At 43.1% G+C, this 26,180-nt stretch overlaps 1 protein-coding gene across 3 annotated transcripts in view; it reads right to left on the reverse strand.

The window, feature by feature from the left end:
• Positions 1–26,180, reverse strand: part of P3H2 (prolyl 3-hydroxylase 2) — a 195,815-nt gene that overhangs the window by 13,948 nt on the left and 155,687 nt on the right. For all 3 annotated transcript variants that reach the window (XM_083177536.1, XM_083177538.1, XM_083177537.1), the window contains exons 4-6: positions 8,288–8,419; positions 6,213–6,355; positions 3,557–3,646 (exon numbers count right to left, since the gene is read on the reverse strand). In XM_083177536.1, coding sequence (XP_083033662.1) covers positions 3,557–3,646; positions 6,213–6,355; positions 8,288–8,419 — 365 coding nt within the window. The remainder of the gene's footprint in view (positions 1–3,556; positions 3,647–6,212; positions 6,356–8,287; positions 8,420–26,180) is intronic.

Genomic DNA, 26,180 nt, shown 5'->3' on the forward strand with positions numbered 1-26,180 from the left:
GAACATCTGGCACATGGTCTCACATTGTCTTGTCTCTCGGTTTTATATAGGCCACTGCATACAATGCATTGTGTGAAATAAACAATCTGAAACGGAAATAAACTATTAACATTAATATTAACAATGAACTATCAAAGCATGTGGTTTGTCAGAGCCGAGTAGTTTAAGATCTCAGCTTACATAAATCTGCCCAGCATGTGAACTGATGCATCCGCCGGGGGATGTTTGTCATTGCTGAGATGTAGTGCATAAGACACAAAACCATTGCCAGTGCTGTCACAGCAGGCATAACTCACAAGACTTTCACCAGAAGTTCCGCTAGCTAGAGTTGTAGGATGGTGCTACTGTCCTAGGCTCCCGGACAGTAAGAACAACCGTGATGACAGATGCCCTTAATAAATATCAGCAGCAAATGTTTGCTATCCACACAATACTGCAGTTCTAAAAGCTGCCAATTAATGTAAAGTATTCTACTGCATGTAGTGCGGTATGTAGTGCTGTATGTAGTGTGGTATGTAGTGCTGTATGTAGTGTGGTATGTAGTGCTGTATGTAGTGCGGTATGTAGTGCTGTATGTAGTGCTGTATGTAGTGCTGTATGTAGTGCGGTATATAGTGCGTTATGTAGTGCGTTATGTAGTGCTGTATGTAGTGCGATATGTAGTGCGGTATGTAGTGCTGTATGTAGTGCGGTATGTAGTGCTGTATGTAGTGCGGTATGTAGTGCGGTATGTAGTGTGGTATGTAGTGCGGTATGTAGTGTGGTATGTAGTGCTGTATGTAGTGCGGTATGTAGAAAACTGTAGACAACCTTTAAAGCATGTGCCTGCAGATTCCATGCATATTTTCTGAGCGTGAATACATCTGATAGGAAAAATATAGCTATAAATTAGTATCTGTACATCGTGTACATCGTCACGGGATACAGTCATTAGGTCGACCCTATTAAGATCGACATGCATTGTGTCAACCACTGAAGGTCAACATGGCTTAGGTCAACACATGAAATACGTTGTCGTGGCTAATGTCAACAGAGTCGGATGGTCGACACCAGCATTAGCATCTCCACTGACGCGATCAAAATTCTCATTCACTCTCTTGTCATCTCCCGCCTTGACTACTGCAACATTCTTCTCTCTGGGCTACCTCTCCATCGCCTCGCCCCTCTCCAATCCATTCTTAATGCTGCTGCTAGGCTCATCTTCCTCTCCCGCCTCCCCCCTCTGTCTATCTCTTCACTGGCTTCCCATTCCTTTCCGGGTTCTCTTTAAACTCCTCACCACCACCTACATTGCTCTCTCCTCCACCACTACTTACCTCTCTTCACTGATCTCTATCCACACTTCCTCCCATCCTCTTCGCTCTGCCGGCGAACGCAGACTGACCTCTCACCTAATCACCTCCTCCCACTCCCGTGTCCAAGACTTCTCTTGCGCTGCCCCCCTGCACTGGAACAACCTCCCGCCACCCATCAGGCTTTCTGATTCCCTTACCTCCTTCAAGCACTCCCTTAAAACCCACTTCTTCCGACTGGCCTATCCCTCCTCCTCCTAAGCTCTTTTGCTCCTCCTATCCTGCCTACCCTACCCCTCCATCCTACTTATCCTATTGTTTTTCTTCGTTCGTCCACACACCTCCTCTTAGTCTGTTAACTCTTATGAGTAGGGCCCTCCTTCCTCACATACTCACCCTACCTCTTTACCTCACCAGTGCTCCTGCCCTGTTCATCCCTTCCTCTACTTCATCTTCAGTATCCTCGACAATTTCCACACCTACTTCAGAACTGATGCTGATTTTAGTTCTACCAGCTATACCCCTATTTATGCTGTATTTTATCAACACACCCTGTACGTTACCTTGTAATTAGTTTTTTTGTTTGCTATGTATGGCGCTGCAGACACTTTGTGGCGCCTTATAAATAAAAATACTACTACTAGGTTGACAATGCCAGTGTCGACAGTCAAAAGCAGAGACATGAGTTTTTCAAGGTTTGTTTTTTTGAGCTGACATGTGCCGACAGGCGGTATTTCATGCCCTACCATCCACTTTGGCATAGTGGGAGAATAAAATTGTGTGCCGAGCGTAACAAGGCTCCGTGCCTCGAAGCACGCAAGGGGACGTGGTACACTTAGACGGTGTCCATGTCAACAACGGGGGAAAAAATAGTGAACAACTCATGTTGACCTGCCCATTGTCGACCTAATGCTTGTGTTGACCTTAGTCATGTTGACCTATTCCATGTGTCTACCTAAGCCATATCGACCTTCAGTGGTTTATCAACCCAATAACCCATACCCACCCTGGCTGCATTAACCTCCAGCCTGCTTGGCTCGTGGGGATAGCTGCTGAATGTGCTGTACAAGGGCTGGTTTATTATAATAAGTTCTGCTCTTCTAAACATTGTAAACTGAACCATTGAGCTAAATCATGCATTGGTGTCGGGAGGCCCCTTCCTCACCTACATTCTTTCAGGATGAAAGCATTTCTCAGCTCTTTATAAGAGTTTATTCTGTGGATGGATTTCAGTACTCCTATGATTTGAACAATGTTGTTACCCAATGAGCCGTGATGCCTCACTCTGCATTGCAGTGGGGAGGAAAGGATCAGAGCTCTGCTTCAGAGTCCGCTAAGAGCACAGAGTTTTCCTTATCCTGCTAAACTGATCTATTACTCGGACAATAAAGAATTCATCTAACAGAGTTAATGATTTTTATATTCCACCTACTGAAATCAAAGGTGTTTTGTTGAGAGGAATCAATAATTGTGAGCATGTAGTCTATGGGGCGGATCCAATTTTGTGTAAATCACCATATGCTGTTACGCAAGGTAGCACTGCAGCCAGCTGTGTTGTGCATCTCTCCTTACCTCTATAGAGGCGGGTAGGAAAATCAGTGATTATAATGCTACATTGTATGGTGGATAACTAGCACCGCCATACAACTGATTTATGCCATCCCTAAAAATGACATTGGAACTAAGGCAAACGTGGCAACTCTTAAATAGCCCCCCTGGGATAGCCCTGGAGGGTGCAACAACAGTTTGCCTGAGATTCGGAGCAGTGTGGTGTTGCGGTTGTGTCACTGTGGCCCTGCCCACCCAATAATGCAAATAGCATTATCACACCCTGGGCTGCCCCACTTCACTCGGGTGGTTGTGGCATGGTTTTGTCCTATAGAGAGTGAATTTGCCTTTGCCTGTGAACCAGAATAACCCACTATGAACGGTACTTCTAGCTACAGTTAACCCCTAGATATCGCTTGAAATATAAGCCGCACATATTACATCTATTTATTCTCAGTTTTTCTTCCTTTAAAAATCTATTCACTTAAAATTGCACGGTGATACAGTATTTAGAAAAGCTTTTATGCTCTGCATAACTTAGAAGATATTTATTTGAACAATTTCTGAAATGACTGCACAGATTTCTTTCGGTTAGTTATAGGAATTTAAAATAAGAGGAAAAAAGTGTCACTTCTGCCATAGTACCACCACCAAAAGCACTGCTTGCTGACCATGTCCTGCCACAGATACTGTAGTTCAGGTTTACATCCACTTACCGGCTCATTGTATGAAAATCCCAGTCCCTCAGCCGCAGTGTGGAGGATTGCGGATTCCAGCCTGTGACGTCTGACGAAATCTGCAGCATCCTAGAAAAGCAACAAACATCTATTACACAGCTCTGGTCAGAGAGACTTCTCTACTAAACACATGCTGGGATCTTTTCTATACATATGTACAGATGGAGCCATCCTCATCTAGCCCTTTAATGAGATTACTCTGCTAATCCCCTACTGTATTCTACTATGTATTGTATTGCAGCTGAGAACAATAGGCCTTGGATAGCCATGGCTCACCATGGCTATCCAGAGACGGCTAGATGAGGATGGCTCCATCTGTATGGACAACATTGTGACTATCTTCAAGTTGATCTTTGCTTTACCAATTTTAATAAAACGTATGAGCAAATGTAATTGTATATATGTGAATGGGGTATATAAAGGGTATACAGTAAATAAGCTACATGGACTGCATGGTGTGTTTCTGTACAAGTGTTTCTTTTCTATTGTGTGTATATGTGAACATATGCAATTGTGTATGTTTGCATACAAACAGGTCTGCCTCTGATTGAGTGGTAACCGTGTTAGTTGTCACATACTGTAATAGGGAATTCAATTGTTCAATTGTGCCACGTACTGTGTTAAAGTGGTAACATTTTGGACCTGGTCTTTGATAGTTATTGTACAAGGGGAAGGGGATTGATCATTAGATCGAATTCCACAATTCCGCAGGCACAACACTGCTTAAATGTTATGTGTGGCTCTTTTGATCAATTACCTCCTACTAAGTGTGTTGCTAAATGGTATACAGTGAACTACATGTGTATATTGGAAATGAGTACCTAAACAAATACTGTGGCTTTGCAACAACCTGCTGTAGAAGCAATCACATCATTATTATTCTTTTTTTTGCACAATTAATTTTATCTAGCCCCAATGTCACTAATGGTGCACAGCATTGAAAATTACTGCCATCACAGTGACATATAGCTGCATTCCGTTGAGAGGGCACATTCACTCATTTTATGTCTAAATCTGCTCACTTGATTTCAGTGGTGAGCGTTTACAGACCACCGCTCTCAACCACCATCCAATAGATCTCTATGATGGGGGATAGCAGAAGGGTCTGTTAATCACAATAACAACCTCTCTAATATACAATTCTGATTTATTCCGTCACTCTCTCATCCCTTTTGGGAGACGAGGTCCTCCCTGCAATATCCTCGTGGCACCAGGGTACGACTGAACTCACCCAGGGGAAAGCAGAAGTGACATCTTGCTCCTTACATCACCATTGTACCCTCTCATCCGCCAAGGTATACGGTCACACATCACTGCATCGCCTGAACCCTGCCGAACTCAGCAGCTAAACAGTGAACGGCCGAATAAGTACCTTTGGGGAGACCCTCAGGGAATATTCAGTGCTGTATGTACACCGGGACAGCAGAGGTACAGGGTGTCCACTAAGGAGTTTCTCTTCTCTCTTTCTCCTTAAATTTTTCATTACTCTCTAACTCTCTTATTCAATCAATACAAGAATCTGTGCCTGAAATATACCATTGTGTACACATGGTTGGATTGGGACGTCTGTATTTCTTTTTTATCTTTGTGTGCATTATCGTGACCATCCCTACATTGTATAGGGTCTGAACAAGAATTATTCAGGAATTATTTGCAATAATGGTAGAGGTGGATACCGTACACTAATCATTTTCGTCACAGTTACAGTGCTAAATATCCATCCTATTAAGGTATATTGCATATTATATTATATAAGTGACGTGTTTTTGTCTTTTGTCTCTCTCCCTTTCTTTTAATAGGTGTAATAAAAGTTAAATTTGAATTCACACACTCTCACCTTTTCATCTAATTTTTACAAGTGTGCCCCAAAAACCCACTTTGTTTTGCCTTTTTGTTCATCTCTGAACAACCTATTTTCTTAGCTTTGATAGTTATTGTCAGCTCCAGATAAAATACTGTAACTTTCAGCATGAGAAGCAAAATCTCTTCAGAGCCCTCTGATTAACCCAAACCTTTTTGTGAGCATGTGCAACCTAAAGTCTCCCCTACATTTGCGCAAGGTATTCGTGCCTCCCTGGCTCGCGATACCCCACTGGGGAGCCGCCGGGGGATTGGAGCCTATAGTCTTCAAAATAAGCCACTAGCTATCAAAAGTCAAGTTTGATTGATGCATTTGATAATATTCTAGAGCTCTATAGGGACTGCTATGGGGACTGTGAGTGAAAATGGTGGAAACCTTTTGAAAAGTGCATTTTCCACTGACGACCTTGCACAATAGAGCTTTATAAATAGGTTGTCCTATCTAAAAAAGAAGAAAGTAGTGGAACAGGGACAGAAAGCCTGACAAATCACAGAGAGGAGGCAAGACATTATTAGGCATAAATGCACATTTATTTGGGCATGTCCTGTTCTTTTTTGTATTGCCTCTTTCCTCAGGTATAACAGAGATGTAAAATGAAGGGCCGACTAACATTAGGCAGCTTCCTAGGGAACTGATATAGAGAGATAGAGGGGGGGACAGGGGACAGGACACTAAGCCTGAAACACAAAACTAAGGATGTCTATGAGGAAGACACTCCTGTTGACTTAATGCAGGAAAAACACATTTAGGCATTGATGCACCTACTGTACTCACCTTTCTAGGTTTGATGTCAGAAGGATCCAAATAGAAAGTTATAAAGCTTTCATAATAGCTGACGTTCTCAGACACATCTGTATCCTCCGGATGGAACAGCAGGTACGACTTGGCACATTCCAGCGCTTTCACGTGATCCCCAACTGAATGGAAACACAACAGCATTCAATGGGGCAGATATATTAAGCCTTAACAAGAGATAAATGCAAGGGTGATAAAGAGAGATAAACATCCAGCCAATCAGCTCCTTACTGACTTTTTTCACACACAGGCTGTAACATGGCAGTTAGCAGGTGATTGGCTGGACGTTTATCTCTCCTTATCACCCTTGCATTTATCTCTTGTTAAGGCTTAATACATCTGCCCCTATAAGTGAAAAACACTGATTGCTTAAAGCACCTTTTATACACATGTATAAGGATTATCCACAAAAGGTCATGACCTTATATAAATATGTAATTGACACACAGGTGCAGTGCCGGTGCGTGGAGATGACATCATCTCCTTGTGCTAGGATGCGTCTCGTCCTCATGCTGTAAACAATTCCTTGCTTTCATCTGTTTCTACTGCAGCTCATATGGGACCTTCCATGTAAAACCCTACCAGGTACCTGGGAAGGAATTCTGGGTGATTGGACCCAGGTAGAAACGTCTACACTGACCAAATCCCCGGTTCATGCGTGCTCATGTGCAATAACAATAATAATAACAATAACAACAATCATAATGATTTTTCAGTAGAAAAGTGACTTTGGAGTTTTTGCAGGGTCTTGGGTACTTGCGTACTTTCACGGCTCCCATTGCATGCCATCGCATGCCATATGTAGTGGCATGCGATGGAATGCGATGGGATGCGATTTTTGGCGTTTTTATGCATTTTTTAAAAATCGCATGCGATTTGATCGCATGCGATCGCATGCTATTTTTAACAGAAATGCATCCAAATGCATTGAAATTAGTATCAAACATGTTCAATGGCCCACAAATGTAATTTTTCAGGCTGTACCACCCCCACTATCAACGCAAACCCGAAGCGTGGCGAGCGCAGCGAGCCCGCGAGGGGCGGCGGTATGCGTCCTACGACCTTTTCATACCCCCACTATCCACGTCGGCGTGGAGTTGAGAATAGAAAGTGTGGCGAGCGCAGCGAGCCACCAAGCCCGAAGCGTGGTGAGCGCAGCGAGCCCCGCGAGGGGACGCGGACACCTGTGAAGCCCGCGAGGGGACGCGAATACCTGTGAAGGTATCCGTGTCCGCTCGCCACGCTTCGGGCTCGGTGGCTCGCTGCACTCGCCACACTTTCTATTCTCAACTCCACGCCGACGTGGATAGTGGGGGTATGAAAAGGTCGTAGGACGCGTACCGCCGCCGCTCGCCACGCTTCGGGTTCGCGTTGATAGTGGGGGTGGTACAGCCTGAAAAATGACATTTGGGGGCCATTGAACATGTTTGATACTAATTTCAATGCATTTGGATGCATTTCTGTTAAAAATCGCATGCGATCGCATGCGATGCGATTTTTTACTATGCGATGGACATCGTGGGAGCCGTGATTGTACACAAGTACCGGGTCTTGTATAAAATATGGGCATATTTTGCATGAGGTTCCTGTCTGATGCTAGAAAACTGGTGTGTAAAATGCAGTTCTGTTTAAACAAACCTTATACAGTACAGTCAACACTTTTTGTAAATAGTTTCAATAGAGAATAATTATGTATTTATTTATTACCAGTTATTTATATAGCAAACACATATTCCTCAGAGTTTTACATAGAATAATTGAACATTCACATCAGTCCCTGCCCCAGTGACGCTTACAATCTACATTCCCTACCACATGTACATACACATACACACATTATAGGGTTAATTTGTTGGGAGCCAATTAACCTACCAGTATATTTTTGGAATGTGGGAGGAAACCAGAGTACTCGAAGGAAACCGGAGTACCCGGAGGAAACCCACGCAAGCATGGGGAGAATAAACAAAGTCCACACAGTTAGGAGTCAGAACGATTTAATATTAACATACAGTAGTTACACACTGTCATAGATTATAAAATAAGATGAGAATTACCTCTGTAGTAGCTGAACTGTAGGAAGTCATAGTGCAAGGGAAGGAAGTTTTCAATTGGTGACAAACGTCCAGGACGTGTGGAAAGTTCTCTCACACACTCGTGCTCACAAGCCAAAATCTGGATGTAGTGATCTACAACAAAAAAAAAAGATGAAGAGAAATAATGAATTAAAGTGGGAGCAATATAGACATTGATGCAGAGAAAGGAATAAAAATAAAGGCGAGAGAGAAAGAGGGGGTTAAGCTTTAATAATACAAAGTGGGATATCCTATCTAATAAGCCCTGATATGCTGGGGCGTGCTGTAGTTTATTAAGGATTGTGCTCATTTGCCTCAGGCAGGTAAAGCAAAATCCCAGAAAGCAGTCCCAGTTTCCACAAAAACAGGGCTCTGGCGGGCAAATACACTGAACCTGTGTATTTCTGCATCAAAACAGCTCTTTTATAGGGCGATCCAATTGGATGGGATCACACACAGGTAGCCACTGGCTGTCCCCATAGAGAACTATTGTAACGACATGAGATGCTTTGTTGGTACTTTATCTATTTCCACTTTATCTCTCACCAAAGCTTGATATATCTGCCCCTGGAATAGAATACAGAATTGCACTGTAAGGATTCAAAAGTAAGGTAAATCCAACAACTTCCTGCCTTATATTTCTGAAAGAGCTCCCCTACTAAAGATTTTATTGCCTATCAGCCAATGGCGCTGAGAAGGTGTGTGGGGGGGGGGGGGGGGGGGGGGTAGGAATAATAACCTGAGGTTCGGCTCCTTGAAGAGGTCCACACATCCCCACACACCCCCACCATCAGCTTGGAGGAACCTCTTTCGCCAGCACATGCAGCTGTGTGCTGAGCTGCAGTGGACCTAGGGCCAGATGTTCTTATAAGCCTTGAAAAGTAATAAAGTGGAAAGTGATAAAGTACCAGCCACTCAGCACCAGGCTGTTTAAAAAATGACAGTTTGAATCTGATCAGCTGTTGTTTTATCAATTTTCACAGCTTAGTACATCTGGACATTGTGAGACTAATGCCACTAAGTGCAGAAGTCTCCTCTGCTTGGTTGGGGGAGCAATCGCACAAACTGTGCCTACCCCCCTTGATCTGTTCCTGGCCTAGGGGCACACAGCATCCATCTTTGCAGGTCAGTGCTACCTTTGTGGTACATACACAGTAAAAAATAATAATAATTAAAAGGAATATAGTCACATGTCTGACATTAGGCCACGTCCACTTCATTATTAGTGGCCGGGCAACCTCTTTACAGCCCCGCCAATCACCCAGCAAGCATGCAGACACACACAATAATATCTCACTCCTCTCCCATAACATTAACAAGGCCAACCCAAACTCTCAAACCCCAAAATTAGGCATAAAACATTTTAATCCATCCAAGCCCATTAGGCTTTTACAATTGATGTGCTGCGTTTGCGCTCTTTTGCAAAAGCTACAGTCATTTCAATCTTTTGTTATAGAGAAACCAATGATATTTTCTAATGAATATTTTTAATAAAAATATGAATTTGCATAGACAAATTACTGATATTTAAGTCCGAATGTAGTGAGGCCAAATAGTAGAAAATTACAGCATACTGTCACTAGGTAGACATGCATCATGCCGACCACTGAATGTCGACAGGCATTAGGTCGATAAACTTAAAAGGTTGACATAGCTTTAGGTCGACAGGGTCATTAGATCAACATGGATTTTTTACTTTTTCTTTTTAACCAACAGGCGGTATTTCATGCCCTACCATCCACTAGGGCGTGGAGGGAAAATAGAATGGAGAGCGCAGCGAGCCATACAAGGGGACGCGGTGCACCGAAACAGTGTCCATGTTGACTGTGTCAACACTTTCAGGACAAAAAAAGTGAAAATACAATGTCGACCTTCCCCAATGTTTGTGTCGACCTAATGAAATGAAATAAATGAAAAATAATATCAGATTGACTGCTTATAATCAGTATAGCAATATCAGACTGTATACATATTTGTGTTTCCAATACTTGCAGCAATTAGCTGTTATAGGGGACTATGTAGTAATAATCAGTGTTAGATTCCGGAGCCATACAAAGACTGCAGGAGAGGGATCTTCAGAATGATTCGAGAATGGTGTAAACCAGGGCTGGGCAATTGCGGCCCTCCAGATGTTGATGAACTACACATCCCAGGATGCTTTGCATTAGTTTTGCTAATGCGGCCATGCTGAAACTGATGCAAGGCATGCTGGGATGTGTAGTACATCAACATCTGGAGGGCCACAATTGCCCAGCCCTGGCGTAAACCAACAGGACCAAACTACAGTACATGAAGCTTCACTATTGACAATAACGGGAACTATGAACTACTGCGCTAATTAGCCTTTAGCAGGTGATTTCTTGTTTCTTAAGAGTTCTTATATGACACCAAAACAGCTACTGTAGGCTGCTCGGTGATATATAATTTACTTGCATAAACATATCATTCAGTACAAAAAAAATTAAATACAAATTTGAACTTGTCGGGTAACGAAGCAAAATTACCCTAGTCATGCAGATACTACATACATCACTAACCATAGTAATACATAAAAACTCATAACCAGTCATATGCTAGAAACAGGTCCAACAGTACATAGGGAACAAGATTGATGTGTCTTTACCACAGGTATCAGTCTCCATTTGCACAGTTTGTGCCAGTACAGTATATTAGGCAAGTAATGAGAGTAGACCAATCAGATCATTAATGACTATTAGACTTCCAGTCACATAGAAACTCTCATCTAATTTGTCTTTGCTTGTTTTATCCTACTCAGAAAAAACATACATTATTTGCAGTTATTTCAGATAATATATAGTAGTAAAGGAATAGAAGTTCCTTTTAATATCAGATTAAGTTGCTTATAAGGATACATTGAATAATAATATTATCTACTGTACATACTGAAAAAGTGTTTCTTGTATGTACTGCCTGCCCTATTACATTGTATGCTTGAAAATAAAGAAATTGTATTAAACTTTGTATGTTGTATTTTTTTGTTTACGTGCAGTTCTTTCTTATATAAAATGACACTACTGCCTATTCGGATACACATAGGATTACCCTCTTTGATGTCGTCTGTTGTATGCTGTGACAGAACTGGCTTGTATGTTTGGACTGTTGTTATGTGACCCCCTCTCCCCCACATACAGTACATTTGTGTTTGTTAAGTTCCATATGATTTCCCTTGGACTGCTGGGCTAATTATATAGTGCATAAACATGGAACAAGATACCATAGTTAACAATATCATTTGGTGATTTCATCGGGTCCCTGTTCCCTACATGCAGTTGTTGACGACATTGTTAATGACCCGCAGAAGCTTACATTTTTTATGATATTCAAGGCACAGTGGATATTGCAAACAATATCGCTCAGAAGGGCCAAAATGAGCAATATCGTTTGTAATATCGTTTTTGTGTATGTTTGGGGTCAGTTAGAAATGTCCTTATGTTTTTAAAGAAAAGCACTGTTTTTTTTCAATGAAGATGACATTAAATTAATCAAAAACACACTCTATGCATTGTTAATGTGGTAAATGACTATACTAGCTGAAACCGTCTGGTTTTTAAAGGAATATCTAAATAGGTGTATAGAGGCCCATGTCCAGCAACCATCACTCCAGTGTTCTAATATATTGTGTTTGCTAATCATGTTAGAAGACTAATGGATGATTAGAAAACCCTTAAAAACCCTTATGTAATTATGTTAGCACATCTGAAAATGGGTTTGCTTGTTCGATAAACTATAAAACTGGCCTTCCTTTGAGCTAGTGGAGTATCTGAAGCATCACATTTGTGGGTTTGATTATGCTCTCAAAATGGCCAGAAAAACAGAACTTTCGTGTTCATTTCGACAGTCTTTTCTGGATCTTTGAAATGAATGCTATTCAATGCAAGAAATTGCCAAGAAACTGAACATTTCCTACAACGGTGTGTGTACTAATCCTTTCAGAGAACAGCACAAACAGGCTCTAACCAGAGTAGTAAGAGAGATGTAAGGCGCCGCTGCACACCTAAGCAAGAAGACAAGTAATACAAAGAATGGTGTTGGTTATGGCGCTGCAGTCCCCTTTAAGCGGGATAGTAGGGTCCTATCACCAATGGGAAATATATCCTCAATTCTTCCGTCCAGTCGATTGGAAAGAGTATCAGACTGACCTGGGAGAATTTCCCTATGTGCATGTAAAGGTTTCTTTACACTTCTCTCGACCTCTGCATACACAATGGATAGCCAGACAAGATCCCACACACAGGAGCCCCTTGAGATATGCACTCACCAGGATTAAGTACCCTATGTGCACTGAAAGGTTTCTTTGTATCTGACCCTTCTCATCACAGGACCCAGGAGGACAGCTGACTTCCAGACGTTAGTAATAAAATCCAAATTTATTTTCCAAAACGATACAGCAGATAAAAACAAGTAAAAAATGTGGGAAGGGAATCCCTAGGTAAGTGGTGGTCTGGATACCTTCCAATCTGGATAGAAGGCCACCCAGTCGCTGAAGATAACAAACAGCACCTACCACAAAACCTCTGGGGTATTCGCTTTCTCCTCCAACCACCTTGGTTGATGATGATGGTTCAGTGATTATTTGCAACTGTATAAACATGTCACATGCAGGGCTGCCATCAGAAAATGGTGGGCCCGGGATGGACCAAATAGACAGGGCCCTGCCCCCAAAAGATTCTGCTGCACTTCTCCACCCCTATGTGAATTTACATTTTTTCAGACCTGCAGGAACAATTCACAGAGGGCCGATCCGCAGGGAATGCTTGTTTGAAAAAGTCCTTATCCTGTGCATCAATCCGCTGTTGTTGCTCAGTCTTATACAGCTGTTCAGGTATTGGTGTTAAGAGCCAGGAGTGGACGGCCCTCTTTGTCTCAGAAATCCAGTCTCCGCAGTTCCCCTCTGATGGTAGCCCTGGACCCATGCATTACACAGAGTGTATGCACAAAGACTTGTGATTGGGATACACGGTATCAAAAATAGCACAGCAAAGTGATGGCTGATGACTGGGAGGTGGCAAGAAGTGAACACTGTGACTCTGGGCCTTATTCCAGTTCACTCTTAGAGGCGAATTCCTTCTTAGCTGGACAAAACCATGTGCACTGCAGGTGGGGCAGATGTAACATGTGCAGAGAGAGTTAGATTTGGGTGGGGTTTTTCTTCAAAGTGAGATCTATATTGCAGTGTAAAAATAAAGCAGTCAGTATTTTCCCTGCACAGAAATAAAATAACTCACCCAAAGCTAAATCTCTCTGCACATGCAACATCTGCCCCACCTGCAGTGCATAAGGTTTTGTCCAGCTAAGAAGGAATTTGCCTCTAAGAGTGAACTAGAATAAGGCCCTCAGTCCTTATATATTCAGATGCTGAATTCTACACCAGGGGAAGGCTCATACTCGCATCTTCATATTACCACAGCCTAAACTCTTGGCATTAGACACATGAGCAGCACAATAGCATTCACGTCTAAATAAGGCCCAAAAGGTCCTATCCCATTATAGTAAATGTTGACTGTACTAGAGATTGTACCATTAGAGGAATAATATATTATGATTAGCAACTCTAGAGCGCATGCTACTAAATTTATATTGTACTAGCAACTCATGTATATTGAAAAGTACACAAATTAACAAGATTCTGAAACTTAAATCCATGCAGATAATAAAACTGCATGGATTGTAATGGTGTGGATAACGGCCTCTGGATATAAAAGCTGGTACAGACGCTATTCTGTCGAATCTCTTCATATTTCTAAAGCAGCAATAATTTAAAAGGCAACAAGCTCCATATTAAGTGTAAAATGTGTGGCAACTCCTGTCATGGTATTGATTTATGTACATTATACGATTGTGAATTTTATTTCACTTAGTGCAACTTGTGCTTCATGTCACATGGTTAAAGTTTTTAGATGCGATTACGAGGCCCAATCAGAGGCCAAATTCTGTTTCTCATCATCCCCTCATCAAGCACCCCATTACTAAGCATCACACATATTTCAGTCAGTAAGTGGGCGGGGCTATAATGCTTCAGGTGGTAGTACAGCTTTAAGGGATTTAGGGCCAGATGCACTAAGCTTCAAATGTGATAAAATGGATTGAGATAAACAACCAATCAACTCCTGCCTGACATGGCAGGTAGGAGCTGATTGGCTGGCTGTTTAACACCTTTGAAGCTTAGTGCATCTGGCCCTTAGAATGTTATGATTTTCAAAGAATAACTGTCACAGCTTAAGGTTGGCTTGCTGCTGTTGGTGGGTACAGTACTTGGCTTGCTGCGGTTGGCGGTACTTGGCTTGTGTCTGATAAAGCAGAAGATTTTTATTTTACTTTCTGCTTTCAGCTCTATTGTAAGTAAATGTTATCAAATAAAGAAAATGTCTTTAAATGTGCTTATAGTAGTAAGAAAATACAGTAGATGAATGCATGCTAAGGAATGAGATATTTTTATTTCTAATCATGAGCTGATTGAGACAATCCTTATGTACAAACATGATTCTATTTGTTATATTATTAGTTACTTATAAATGACGAATATATTCTGCAATGCTGAAGATGTCTTTTGCTGCCGTATGACTATACCTTGTGGCTATCCGCCAGCTCAGAGTCGCTATCTGCCAGGTGTTTTTCTTCCCCAATATGATCACTGATGGACACAGATCAAGGACACTTTTCTCCCTGATCACATATAAGTCACCATATAAACCTCCAATCTTGGTGTGATGACAGTCCTGTCTGCCACTGTCCTCCCTAACCTTTATCCAGGATGTGTATGGGAGAGGAGATGATGTGGGAGATAGGGCAGCTAAGGAGCAGCCATCAGCAACTGCCACCCGCATGCCACTCTCCCAGCTACATCCAATCACATTACAGTGCTGTGCTAACAGCTGTGATAGTTATTATATAGGACTTTTTACGTACAATGGGGCAGATGTATTAAGCCTTAAAAAGAGATAAACGCGACGGTGATAAAGAGAGATAATTGTCCAGCCAATCAGCTCCTACCTGTCATGTTACAGGCTGGGTTTGAAAAATGTCAGTAAGGAGCTGATTGGCTGGACGTTTATTTATCTTTATCAGCCTTGCATTTATCTCTTTTTAAGGCTTAATACATCTGCCCAAATATATTTTAAATATTGATAAGCAGTTGGAATTTATTTCTTAAGGTGCCCATACACGGTGCGATGATCGCACCCGTTATGGGCTGGATCGCATCGCAACGCATGCATTTTGCATGCGATTTGCATGCAATGCAATCCACGGGCAGTACAAAAAGTATGTGCAGCACATACTTTTTGCACTGTGCGATGCGCGCGCTATTGCCCCGTGTATGGGCATCTTTAGTCTGACTAAACTGTTTTCATTATGCGAGGCCTTAAACTTGTTGCTTTCCAATCAACATTCTGAGACTTGTAGTTCCACAGTATCTACAGTATCACATACCATATCATTTTTATTTTAACACTACATTGGTTACATCAAAAACTATTCTATTAATGGGGTACCATTTACACATCCTTCACACATCATATAAATCAAATGCACAATTAGCAGATATTAAGTATGAAAAATAAAATAAAGTTTGTACCCTTTATACTGTGGGGTGTTACCAACTGGTATGTAGCAGCATTGTCACCTGACACCTTTACCTATGCATCCCATTGCTTTCTTAGCCCGCTCAAAGCAAAAGATTTGAAAGCTAGTCTGCTACCATGTGATTGCCTCCGTGTTTCTGTATATGTGATTGCCTCTGTGTTTCTCTATGTGTGAAAGAGATGTAGATTCACTTGCTGCCAGCAGATGGCAGTGTTTCAGTATTTTCAATTAGAGCAATGGAACATCTATCTCTGTAATTACCACTCATTTGCCAGGGCAGACGAGTGACACTGAGATCTCAGGTAATGGTGGGTGTCAGCGGTGAGGCTGGATGTAGAAATTTGGTATGCAAGGATGGACTGTGATGTCATAAAGCCACGTCCCATTCTAAAAAATGCAGTGGTTTGTTGGTCTACGAAGAGGGGTCGGGGCTAAAATGACACTAAACATGCATTTTTCATCAATTTTGCCCCGCCCATGCTGCGCAGCACTGCATTTTCAGGGGGGCCGGGCGGCCATCTGAGTTTCGTGAACCTCCCATCTTTTCCTGGAGGGTAGGCAAGTATAAAGATGCCTAATCTATCACCTCAACATCTGCACACAAAGTCCTAACTACCATAAGTGCAGAGGATGCAGCTGCTATGAGCCCCCCTATGCTAAGAGGTCTTAATCTTCTCAGTGTTTTATATACATGTATCACCATTAGTTGGTATATAGGTGCCATTACAAACTTTAGCTATGGGGCCTACACATCTAGTTATGCACCTGCATGCACATTTGTATACAGTACAAGCATAACTACGAGCAGATACATCTGGCGGATCAATGGTTTGGGCCAGGGAATCACTGTTTATAGATGTGTGGGCCTCAACACAACTCGTTACTCTCCCCCTTTTTTCTTCCACTCCCTGTAAGAATGGTCTGTAATAGACAAGAAGATGACACTATTAGTGACTATAAGTGATCATTGGGATGTTCTGCCCTTATTGCAGAATGTTAGAGTTACTTTTGATTCACCGTAAATGCTGATTTAAATGTCTCTTTCTCCCTAGGGTCTTTCTGACAATAATGGGGCAGCTCCTAGGAAAGCTTAGGAAGAAAAAGCAGAAAGGTATGTTTTATATAAGTGTAAAATACATACAGATAGGCAGATGTGATGTAAATATTATTATCATTTATACAGTATGTATAATGCCATCAGTGGGAAATTGATGAGTAAACTTGGTGATGTGTAAAGGCTGAAGGCAAAAGGATTGGGATAGAAAATGGATCTAAGTAGGGAGGAGAGGGGGCAGGGCCGGTGCATGGCACCGGAGCGCCCCAGGCGGAGGGTGCCCCAGCGCTCGCCGGCGCTCCGTGCGGTGGGGGGGAGGGGGGGTAGGGTGGGAGGAAGAATTTGTCCGTCTCCATGTGCGGGGCGGGGGGGCAGCGGTGCGGCCATCGCTCTGTGCGGGGGGGATGTGTGGTGTGTGTGTGCGACCGTCGCTCCATGCGGGGAGGGGACGGACGGTGCCGGGTGATGTACTGTGCAGCCCGGGCATTGCTCAACAGGGAGGGGAGGGTAGGGGAGGGGGGGAGATCGGCGCTCACCTCCATCTAGGGGGGATGGTGCCGGGTGATGCTGGGCGGGCCCCACCGCATCGCTCGGGGGCGGGGTGTCAGATGAGGGGGGGTGTGAGTTGCTCACCTCTATGGGGGGGACCTCCTGCTCCTTTCTTCTGCCCTCCAGTTGCCGGCGCCCTAGGCAAATGCCTAAGGCTGCCTAGTGGTGGCGCCGGCCCAGAGAGGGGGATGTTATTGGGTTTTCATTAGAAGTAGGAACGAAGTAAAAAGGAGAAACAGAGTTTTGGGGATTCTAGGGGAAATGAAGAGGTTGAGTTCATGTAGACATGTTGAGCATTAGGTCATGTAGGAACATCAATGAGGAGATGGCAATAGCCAGCTGAGGCAATATAAGAAAGGCTGGTACAGTAGATGTCAATATTGTGAGCTTATAGTTACTGCATGATCTATATACTGTAGATATAGTGATGGATAAAATATAGGCAATAGCTATATGATATGATATATGTGCCTCTCATTTCTTCCTCTGTTGTTTTAGAAGAAAACCAAACTACGTTGAGTAGAAAAGAAAGTAAGTATGTCTTGCTATGTAGAATATTTGTGTATATAGGAAGTTTCAAACTTTAATATTAATGAATATCCCCACTATTGGGGAGAGAGCCTTTTGGTAACAGTCTGTACAACTTATTTCCACTTTTCAAGTATTGTATGTTCACTTTCTTTAAACTGTAATGATTGGGGTGGAAAGTTTGTCCAAAGCCAGCACCTTATTTCCCAGGCTATATGGGAAAATGCATTGGGTTCAGTCAGCCAGTATTCTGCCTACACACAGAGTAAGGAACCCATTTATTAAGCAGGAAAAGCTGAAAACTTTGGGCTCTTCCTAGCATACAGAAGAACATATCCAAGTAATGTTTCCTAAATGTATCTATAGTACAAAATTCTATCTCAGGATTTTTCAACTTCTTCATGGCTTGAGTGCAGGATGCCTGTAGACTCCTGGGCCAAGCATTGTTGCATTGTAGAGGGCCCTGAACATGCTGCATATTTCTATGCTATTATTAGGAATATTCTATTTCTGTTCTGCGATAGCCAGGTTCTATGGTCAGTATAATATAGAACAGTTTTAGTATCTGGAATGAAAGCAGTACTGTAACAATAAACATGACTTGTTCCCTACAGTACTGGTCACTCTGAAAATGAAACCAACAGGTCTGGGGATGACCATTACCCAAAAGAAAGATTTCCTGGTAATTCTGTCCATGGAAAAGGGCGGACAAGCTGCCAGGAGTGGACTGCAGACAGGTAATTATTTTCATATCTATATAATAAGTTGAAGAGTCTGTGTGCGTGTGTGTGTGTGTGTGTGTGTGCGTGTCCGTCGCATTGCGGACACACCGTGGCACTCAGAGACACCAAATTCAGCAACAAGATACCTCTGGACCCGGTGGTGTGCACCTTGAAGCCCTTTTTGGGAAATTTCACTTAGAAATTTAAAAAAACACCAAGGGCGAAATGTAATGGGAGGCGTTTTTGTTTTTTTTTGCGATTTTTCCCGTAAAATATGCCGTTTTCGGGCATTTCCCGAAAATCGCATATTTTATAGGGTGCGATTTGCGGGAAAAATCGCATTTTTTAAAGGTGCGATTTTTAGTTAGACTAAAAATCGCATCCAGATGTTTTCCCATTAAAAAGGATAGAAGTCGCATATTTAATGGGTTGCGATTTTTAGTAAAGCTTACTAAAAATCGCAAAAAAAATAGACCAGGTTCTGCCTGGCGCTTTTATCAGAAACATGCACAGATCATTGAGATCTGTGCATGGTTCTGTTGTAAAAAAATAGTTAAAACAAAAAAAAAAAAAAAAAACGTTGTGCGGTCCCCCCTCCTAAGCATAACCAGCCCCGGGCTTAAAAAGCCGGTGCTGGTATAATAAAATCCAAGGAACAATCAAGTTGGGGTTCCCTGGATTTTATAAAACCAGCACCAGGCTCAAGGTCCGGCGCTGGTTCCCAAAATACGGGGGACAAAATGACTAGGGGTCCCCCGTATTTTAAGAACCAGCACCGGACACAACCAGCCAGCAGGGTAATGCCACAGCCGGGGGGAGACTTTTTATACAAGTCCCCCCGGCCAAAGCATTCAGCCCTCTGACCGGTCAGCATGGGCAGGGGTCCTGGGGGAGTGGGGACCCCCCCAAAGAAGGGGTCCCCCCCCTCCAGAACTTACCAGCCCATGCTGAAGCCCGGGGCTGTCCTCGATGCCCCTGGGCTGTGGGCATCGAGCTGATTAATGGTGTAAAATAATAGATCAACTATTGTTTTTTACTGTGCCACTACAAGTGCCAGCAAGCCTCCCCAGCAAGCTGGGACTTGGAGAACCACAAGTCCCAGCCTGCTGGGCATTAAAGGGCCCGCTGGCACTTGTAGTTCCACAGTTAAAAAAATAGTGCACAAAACACACTGACACACATTTTAAATAAAACTTTAATACACACATTACACACATACTAATACTTACCTATCTTCTTCCCGTAGGTAGCCCTGGTCCTGATGTCCTCCGGTCCTGTGTCGGCGTTCCTCTTCATGTCGACGTCCTTCTTGAAGTCGACGTCCCTGTCGGCGATGGCGTCCGGTGTCCGGTTCCGACGAAATCCATGGAGGAAGCTGTGGAAGGAAACCATACTCACCTGTCCCAGCGCGACGTAGTCCAGGTAAGGGTCTTGGAAAAAAAACAAACCGACACCCGAATCCAAGCGGACACGACGGAGACGCACGGTGTTTACATCGTGCGGCTCCGCCTCCCGAATGCCGCTATTGGCCGCCTTGCGGCCTAGCGGCCAATCAGGAGCCGCTAGGCCGCAAGGCGGCCAATAGCGGCATTCGGGAGGCGGAGCCGCACGATGTAAACAAACACACGTGCGTCTCCGTCAGTCCGGTCTGGTTTCGGGTGTCGGTTTGTTTTTTTTCCAAGACCCTTACCTGGACTACGTCGCGCTGGGACAGGTGAGTATGGTTTCCTTCCACAGCTTCCTCCATGGATTTCGTCGGACCCGGACACCGGACGCCATCGCCGACAGGGACGTCGACTTCAAGAAGGACGTCGACATGAAGAGGAACGCCGACACAGGACCGGAGGACATCAGGACCAGGGCTACCTACGGGAAGAAGATAGGTAAGTATTAGTATGTGTGTAATGTGTGTATTAAAGTTTTATTTAAAATGTGTGTCAGTGTGTTTTGTGCACTATTTTTTTAACTGTGGAACTACAAGTGCCAGCGGGCCCTTTAATGCCCAGCAGGCTGGGACTTGTGGTTCTCCAAGTCCCAGCTTGCTGGGGAGGCTTGCTGGCACTTGTAGTGCCACAGTAAAAAACAATAGTTTATCTATTTTTTTACACCAAATATCAGCTCGATGCCCACCGCCCAGGGGCATCGAGGACAGCCCCGGGCTTCAGCATGGGCTGGTAAGTTCTGGAGGGGGGGGACCCCTTCTTTGGGGGGGTCCCCACTCCCCCAGGACCCCTGCCCATGCTGACCGGTCAGAGGGCTAAATGCTTTGGCCGGGGGGACTTGTATAAAAAGTCTCCCCCCGGCTGTGGCATTACCCTGCTGGCTGGTTGGGCCCGGTGCTGGTTCTTGAAATACGGGGGACCCCTAGTCATTTTGTCCCCCGTATTTTGGGAACCAGGACCGGCCCTTGAGCCTGGTGCTGGTTTTATAAAATGCACGGAACCCCAACTTGTTTGTTCCTGTGATTTTATGAAACCAGGACCGGCTCTTTCAGCCCGGGGCTGGTTATGCTCTGGAGGGGGGACCCCACGCCGTTTTTTTTTTAATTTTATTTTTTTACCCAAAATCGCATATATGAAAATGCGCACATTTTCATGACTGAAAATGCGCACATTTTCATGACTGGAAATCGCGGCAAATCGCATTTTTTGCCGCTAATTCGCATCTCATTACATATGCGAATTCGCGGCAAAAAACGCGATTTTTAAAGGTGCGATTTGGTGCGATTTTTTTTTAGTCTAAAAAAACGCACCCTATTACATTTCGCCCCAAGTTTTAATTTTCCTTCATTGATGTTCTGGGGAAAAGATCGACGATCTGGGAAACCGTTTGCGAAGGAACAACTCCACACCTGATTTCATTGCTGTCATTGAGTATGAATGACACATTCTAACATTATGGTGAAGGCTTTAAACAATTAGGAAATAATTGAGGATATACATAGACCACACATAACACACACACACACACACACACATACACATTGTATACGCACACACACACACACACACACACACAACACACACAATTATACGTAGAGCACCTCACACACTTAGACATTGGACAGATACACACACACAACACACCACATGCAGTACATTACAAATCTGTACACACTACAACACACACCCAAAAACAGTACAACAAACACACAGAACACACACACTTAAACATTGCCTGGATACGCACAGCACACTACACACACATATATACGTAGCACACCTCACAAACTTACACATTAGGCAGATACACACAACACACACATAAAACACCACTCACAGTACAACACACACCCACATTCACTACAACACACACCCAAAAACAGTACAATACACAGAACACACACACTTAAACATTGCACAGATACACACAGCACACTACACACACAGAGATTTATAAATAGTACACCTTACACACTTACACATAGGGCAGATACACACAACACACACATAACATGCCTCTAACAGCACCACACACCTACACTCACCACACACACCCAAAAAAAGTACAACACACACTTAAACATTGCACAGATACACAAAGACACAACACACACATACATACTGTATATACATAGCACACCTCACACACTTACACATTGGACAGATACATACAATACAACACACACAACCACATACACTACAATACACACACAAAAACAGTACAACACACACAAACACACAGAACACATAAAAAATAATTTGCCGTTTATTTAACAGTCTGTACCGGCAAATAAAAACTGTACCTAATATACTGTTTCTACTTTGTTCACAAATCCGTCTCTCCAGTCCTCCAGCCTGTCACTGCGCTCCCCGGCCAGTTGCACTGAGAAATCTTTGTCCTGGCCAATGCACCCATTGTTCAATACAAAGTGGGTACACTGCACTCACCCTGTTGGTCAGTTGGATATCAGGCACTGCTCTGCCTTAAGGGTTTCCCAGACTCTTTTGGTTCATAGATATGTTTGGTCGATGGGCATGAGCGCTGCGTGCATTTGTTTGAATGTTATGAGTGTAAGAAGTTGAATAATAAGACTGAGATGAAGATTTGTCACATTATAGTGTACAATTTACTCAATAAATTGTGAAAAAAATATGTGTACATAGAAGTACAATCAAGAAATGAAAGTAGGATTAAAAAATAAATTCTGATTCAAACTGATAATTGTTTGGATGGTGGTGGGTTGCAAAACAAATCTATAGGTGGAGGGGGTATGGATATTGTGGGCATAATTGATGTTTGGTACACCTACAGGGGGTCCCCAGTTGATGAGAAATTTTCACTACAGTGTCACCGTAGGGGGATTTCCAATTGGTGTTCAGGTGGTCTTTTAGGGACCCCTTTACAATCCCGTTGGTCTCTTCTCCTGGAGCCTACGGTCTCCCTCAGTGATTGACTATCATTAAGGGAGACCATAAGCTCAAGGAGAAGAGACCTACAGGATTTTAAAGGGTCCCTAAAAGACCACCTGGACCCCAATTGGAAATCCCCCTATGGTGACACTGTGACTGTGACACTGTAGTGAAAATCCCATCAATTGAGGGCCCCCTGTAGGTGTAACAAACACCAATTATGCCCACAATATCCATACCCCCACCTATAGATTTGTTTCACAACCCACCCCATCCAAACAATTATCAGTTTGAATCAGAACTTATTTTTTAATCCTACTTTCATTTCTTGGTTGTACTTCTATGTACACTTACATTTTTTTTTCACGATTTATTGAGTAAATTGTACTCTTTGTAACATGGCAATTCTTTTTCTCAGTCTTATTCTTCAACTTCTTACACTCAAACCTTATCAATGCACCCATTTATGATTGTGATGGCTGGATCAGTGGATTGGCCCAGTGGGTGTAGGGAAGAATTTGGCCCATTGCACCCATTCCCAGTGGTGCATTACAGTGGTGCGGGTGGCGTGCGTCGCGTCATGACATCATGTTGCCAGGCCCGCAGACCTGCTCCCACACTCAGGGGCTGCCCCACTGTTTGGTAGAGATGCCCGGGGCATGTGCTTTACAGATCCCCAGACCTCAGAGACTGCTGCAGGCAGGTTCGGTGAGGGGAGTGGCAGTGGCAGGGAGCAGTGAATTTTTAATTAATTATGGCGCGGTGAGTAACGCCCACCCCGGTCCCCACGCACTCAGCGCCTGTAATTACACACCCTAGAAACTGTACCATTGAAAGTATAGAAATGGAGGTGTGGCCACGTCCCTTTCTGATTTTGTACCGATTTCTGACCCTCAGATGTTGGAGGATATGTCATACAGTAGGTGCTACATCTCAGGAGTGGATGTGGAATTCATCAACACATACAAGTTATCAACTCAGGAGTGTTGTGTTTCAAACAACAACAACACCACACCTGATTTCATTGCCGTCATTGAGTATCAATGCAAACACATTCTAACATTATGGTGGAATCTACAACACATTACAATCTTAGGTCTTTGGCACAGCATACTGTAAGATGACATTTTTCAGCAATTTAGGAAATAAAGAAACCCCAAGGTTTTCCCGGGCAACGCCGGGCGGGTCAGCTAGTTATTAATAAAAGTATCTCTTATAGTGCATTTTGTAAGGAATGGGACCCTCGCGCAGCACATCCACAGGTGAATGGCGTATGGCCTATGGCAGGTGAGCACGGCCTCACGTCACATACCCTCTTTATGTCATATTGGGGGTTTTCCCTGCACTTTAGTAACAGCTTGCAGCTCACTTACCTCACTTAGGGCGGGACGTATTAATATACATCGCCGCCCATAGGCTTCTATAGGGTATCGCCACCCAGAGGGTGGCGATACCCTGCCAGGCGGAGATGGGGCGGGCGGCTAATGGTACATAGGAAAATGCGGTAAAACCCCCGTTTTACCGCATTTTCCCTTTAGTACATCCCGCCCCTTAGATAAAGAGAACCAAATCAAACAAATTAGACCTATTGCAGGTGTAAGGGCTCATTGACTTCAGGACCTTGGAGACAGGCAATTCCATTGCCTCTGGGAGTTATGCCCATAAGAGGGGGTCTCCCGACTTGTGACCTAGTTCATAACCAATTTGATCTTTCCCATACATGTCACTGTATATCAGTGAGGCAGAAGACCTGCGTAATAACTCTTGTTTGTACATCTAAAACATATTCCCCATGCAGACTGTGATCAGGATAATGCTCAGTTAGCACTAGGTCTTAGTAAAAGTTGCTTAAATTTAATTTATTGTTATCAGGGATTTAAAAATGTATTGGGTAAATAATAAATGAATACTAACAATGTTTTACCAACTAACCTCTTCATTATATTTTATATTCAAATATTGATCAATTACAGGAGACAAAATTATTGAATTCTGTGACGTAGTTGTTGTGGAGTGGAGTGCCCGGGAGTTTGGCAAGCTTGTAAGATCTGCCCATGCCAGAAAGAAGGTGGAGATATTGGTTTTCCGGGATCCACCGGAGGGTATAGAGTAAGTTTTACTATTTATATTCGGGAGTTAATATATTCAAAGTAGTTATCTAATACTTGTAGTGAAGCATTCTGGATATTGGGCCTAATTCAGACCTGATTGCAGGGCAAATTTGTTCCCAAAAGGGGCAAAACCATGTGCACTGCAGGTAGGTCAAATGTAACATGTGCAGACATAGTTAGACTGGGCAAGTTATTTTGTTACTGTGCAGGGTAAATACTGGCTGCTTTATTCTGACACTGCAAATTAGATTTCAGTTTAAACACACCGCATCCAAATCTAATTCTCTCTGCACATGTTACATCTGCCCCACCTGCAGTGCACATGGTTATGCCCATTTTGAGAACAAATTTCAGTTCGGAATTAGGCCCAATGTTAGATATACTATACATATTTGTAATCCCATATACAGTAAACAGTACATTTCTTTGCTTGTTATGAGAATCTGCGTGAAATGTAACAGGATGAGAGATTCAGAAAGTGAGAGATTTGGTAAGAAATCTCCAGGTTTTTTTAAAGCGGCAATCATTTACACTGCAAAATCAAACTGGTTTTGCAGTGTAAATGACTGCCACTTTTGAAATACTGGAGATTTTTTATTAAATCTCTCACTTTCTGAATCTCTTATCGGCTCATCCTATTACATTCTGGTTCTCATCATATTTATCTGAGCGCTCAATGCTATGGAGCCGCCTCTCTCTAGTTCTACTCTCAATTCAAGTAGCATAAGGTTTAGCCCTAGAGTTTTTGCTCCTGCCTTTAGGACTTGACTTGGGAGACTAGCAGGATCATTTAGCTTTCAGCATTATTTCCATGTGGAGGATGCCTACATTTATCAATACTGACTTACTATCTTTGTTTAAAAGAAAGAAAAGGAAGTGGCGCTGTATGATGAAAGATCGTATAACAATATTTAATAACAAATTAAAAACATGACATACATTATACAATAAATGAAA

Source organism: Crinia signifera, chromosome 3, assembly GCF_055691185.1.
Source record: "Crinia signifera chromosome 3, ASM5569118v1, whole genome shotgun sequence".
Taxonomy (NCBI): domain Eukaryota; kingdom Metazoa; phylum Chordata; class Amphibia; order Anura; family Myobatrachidae; genus Crinia; species Crinia signifera.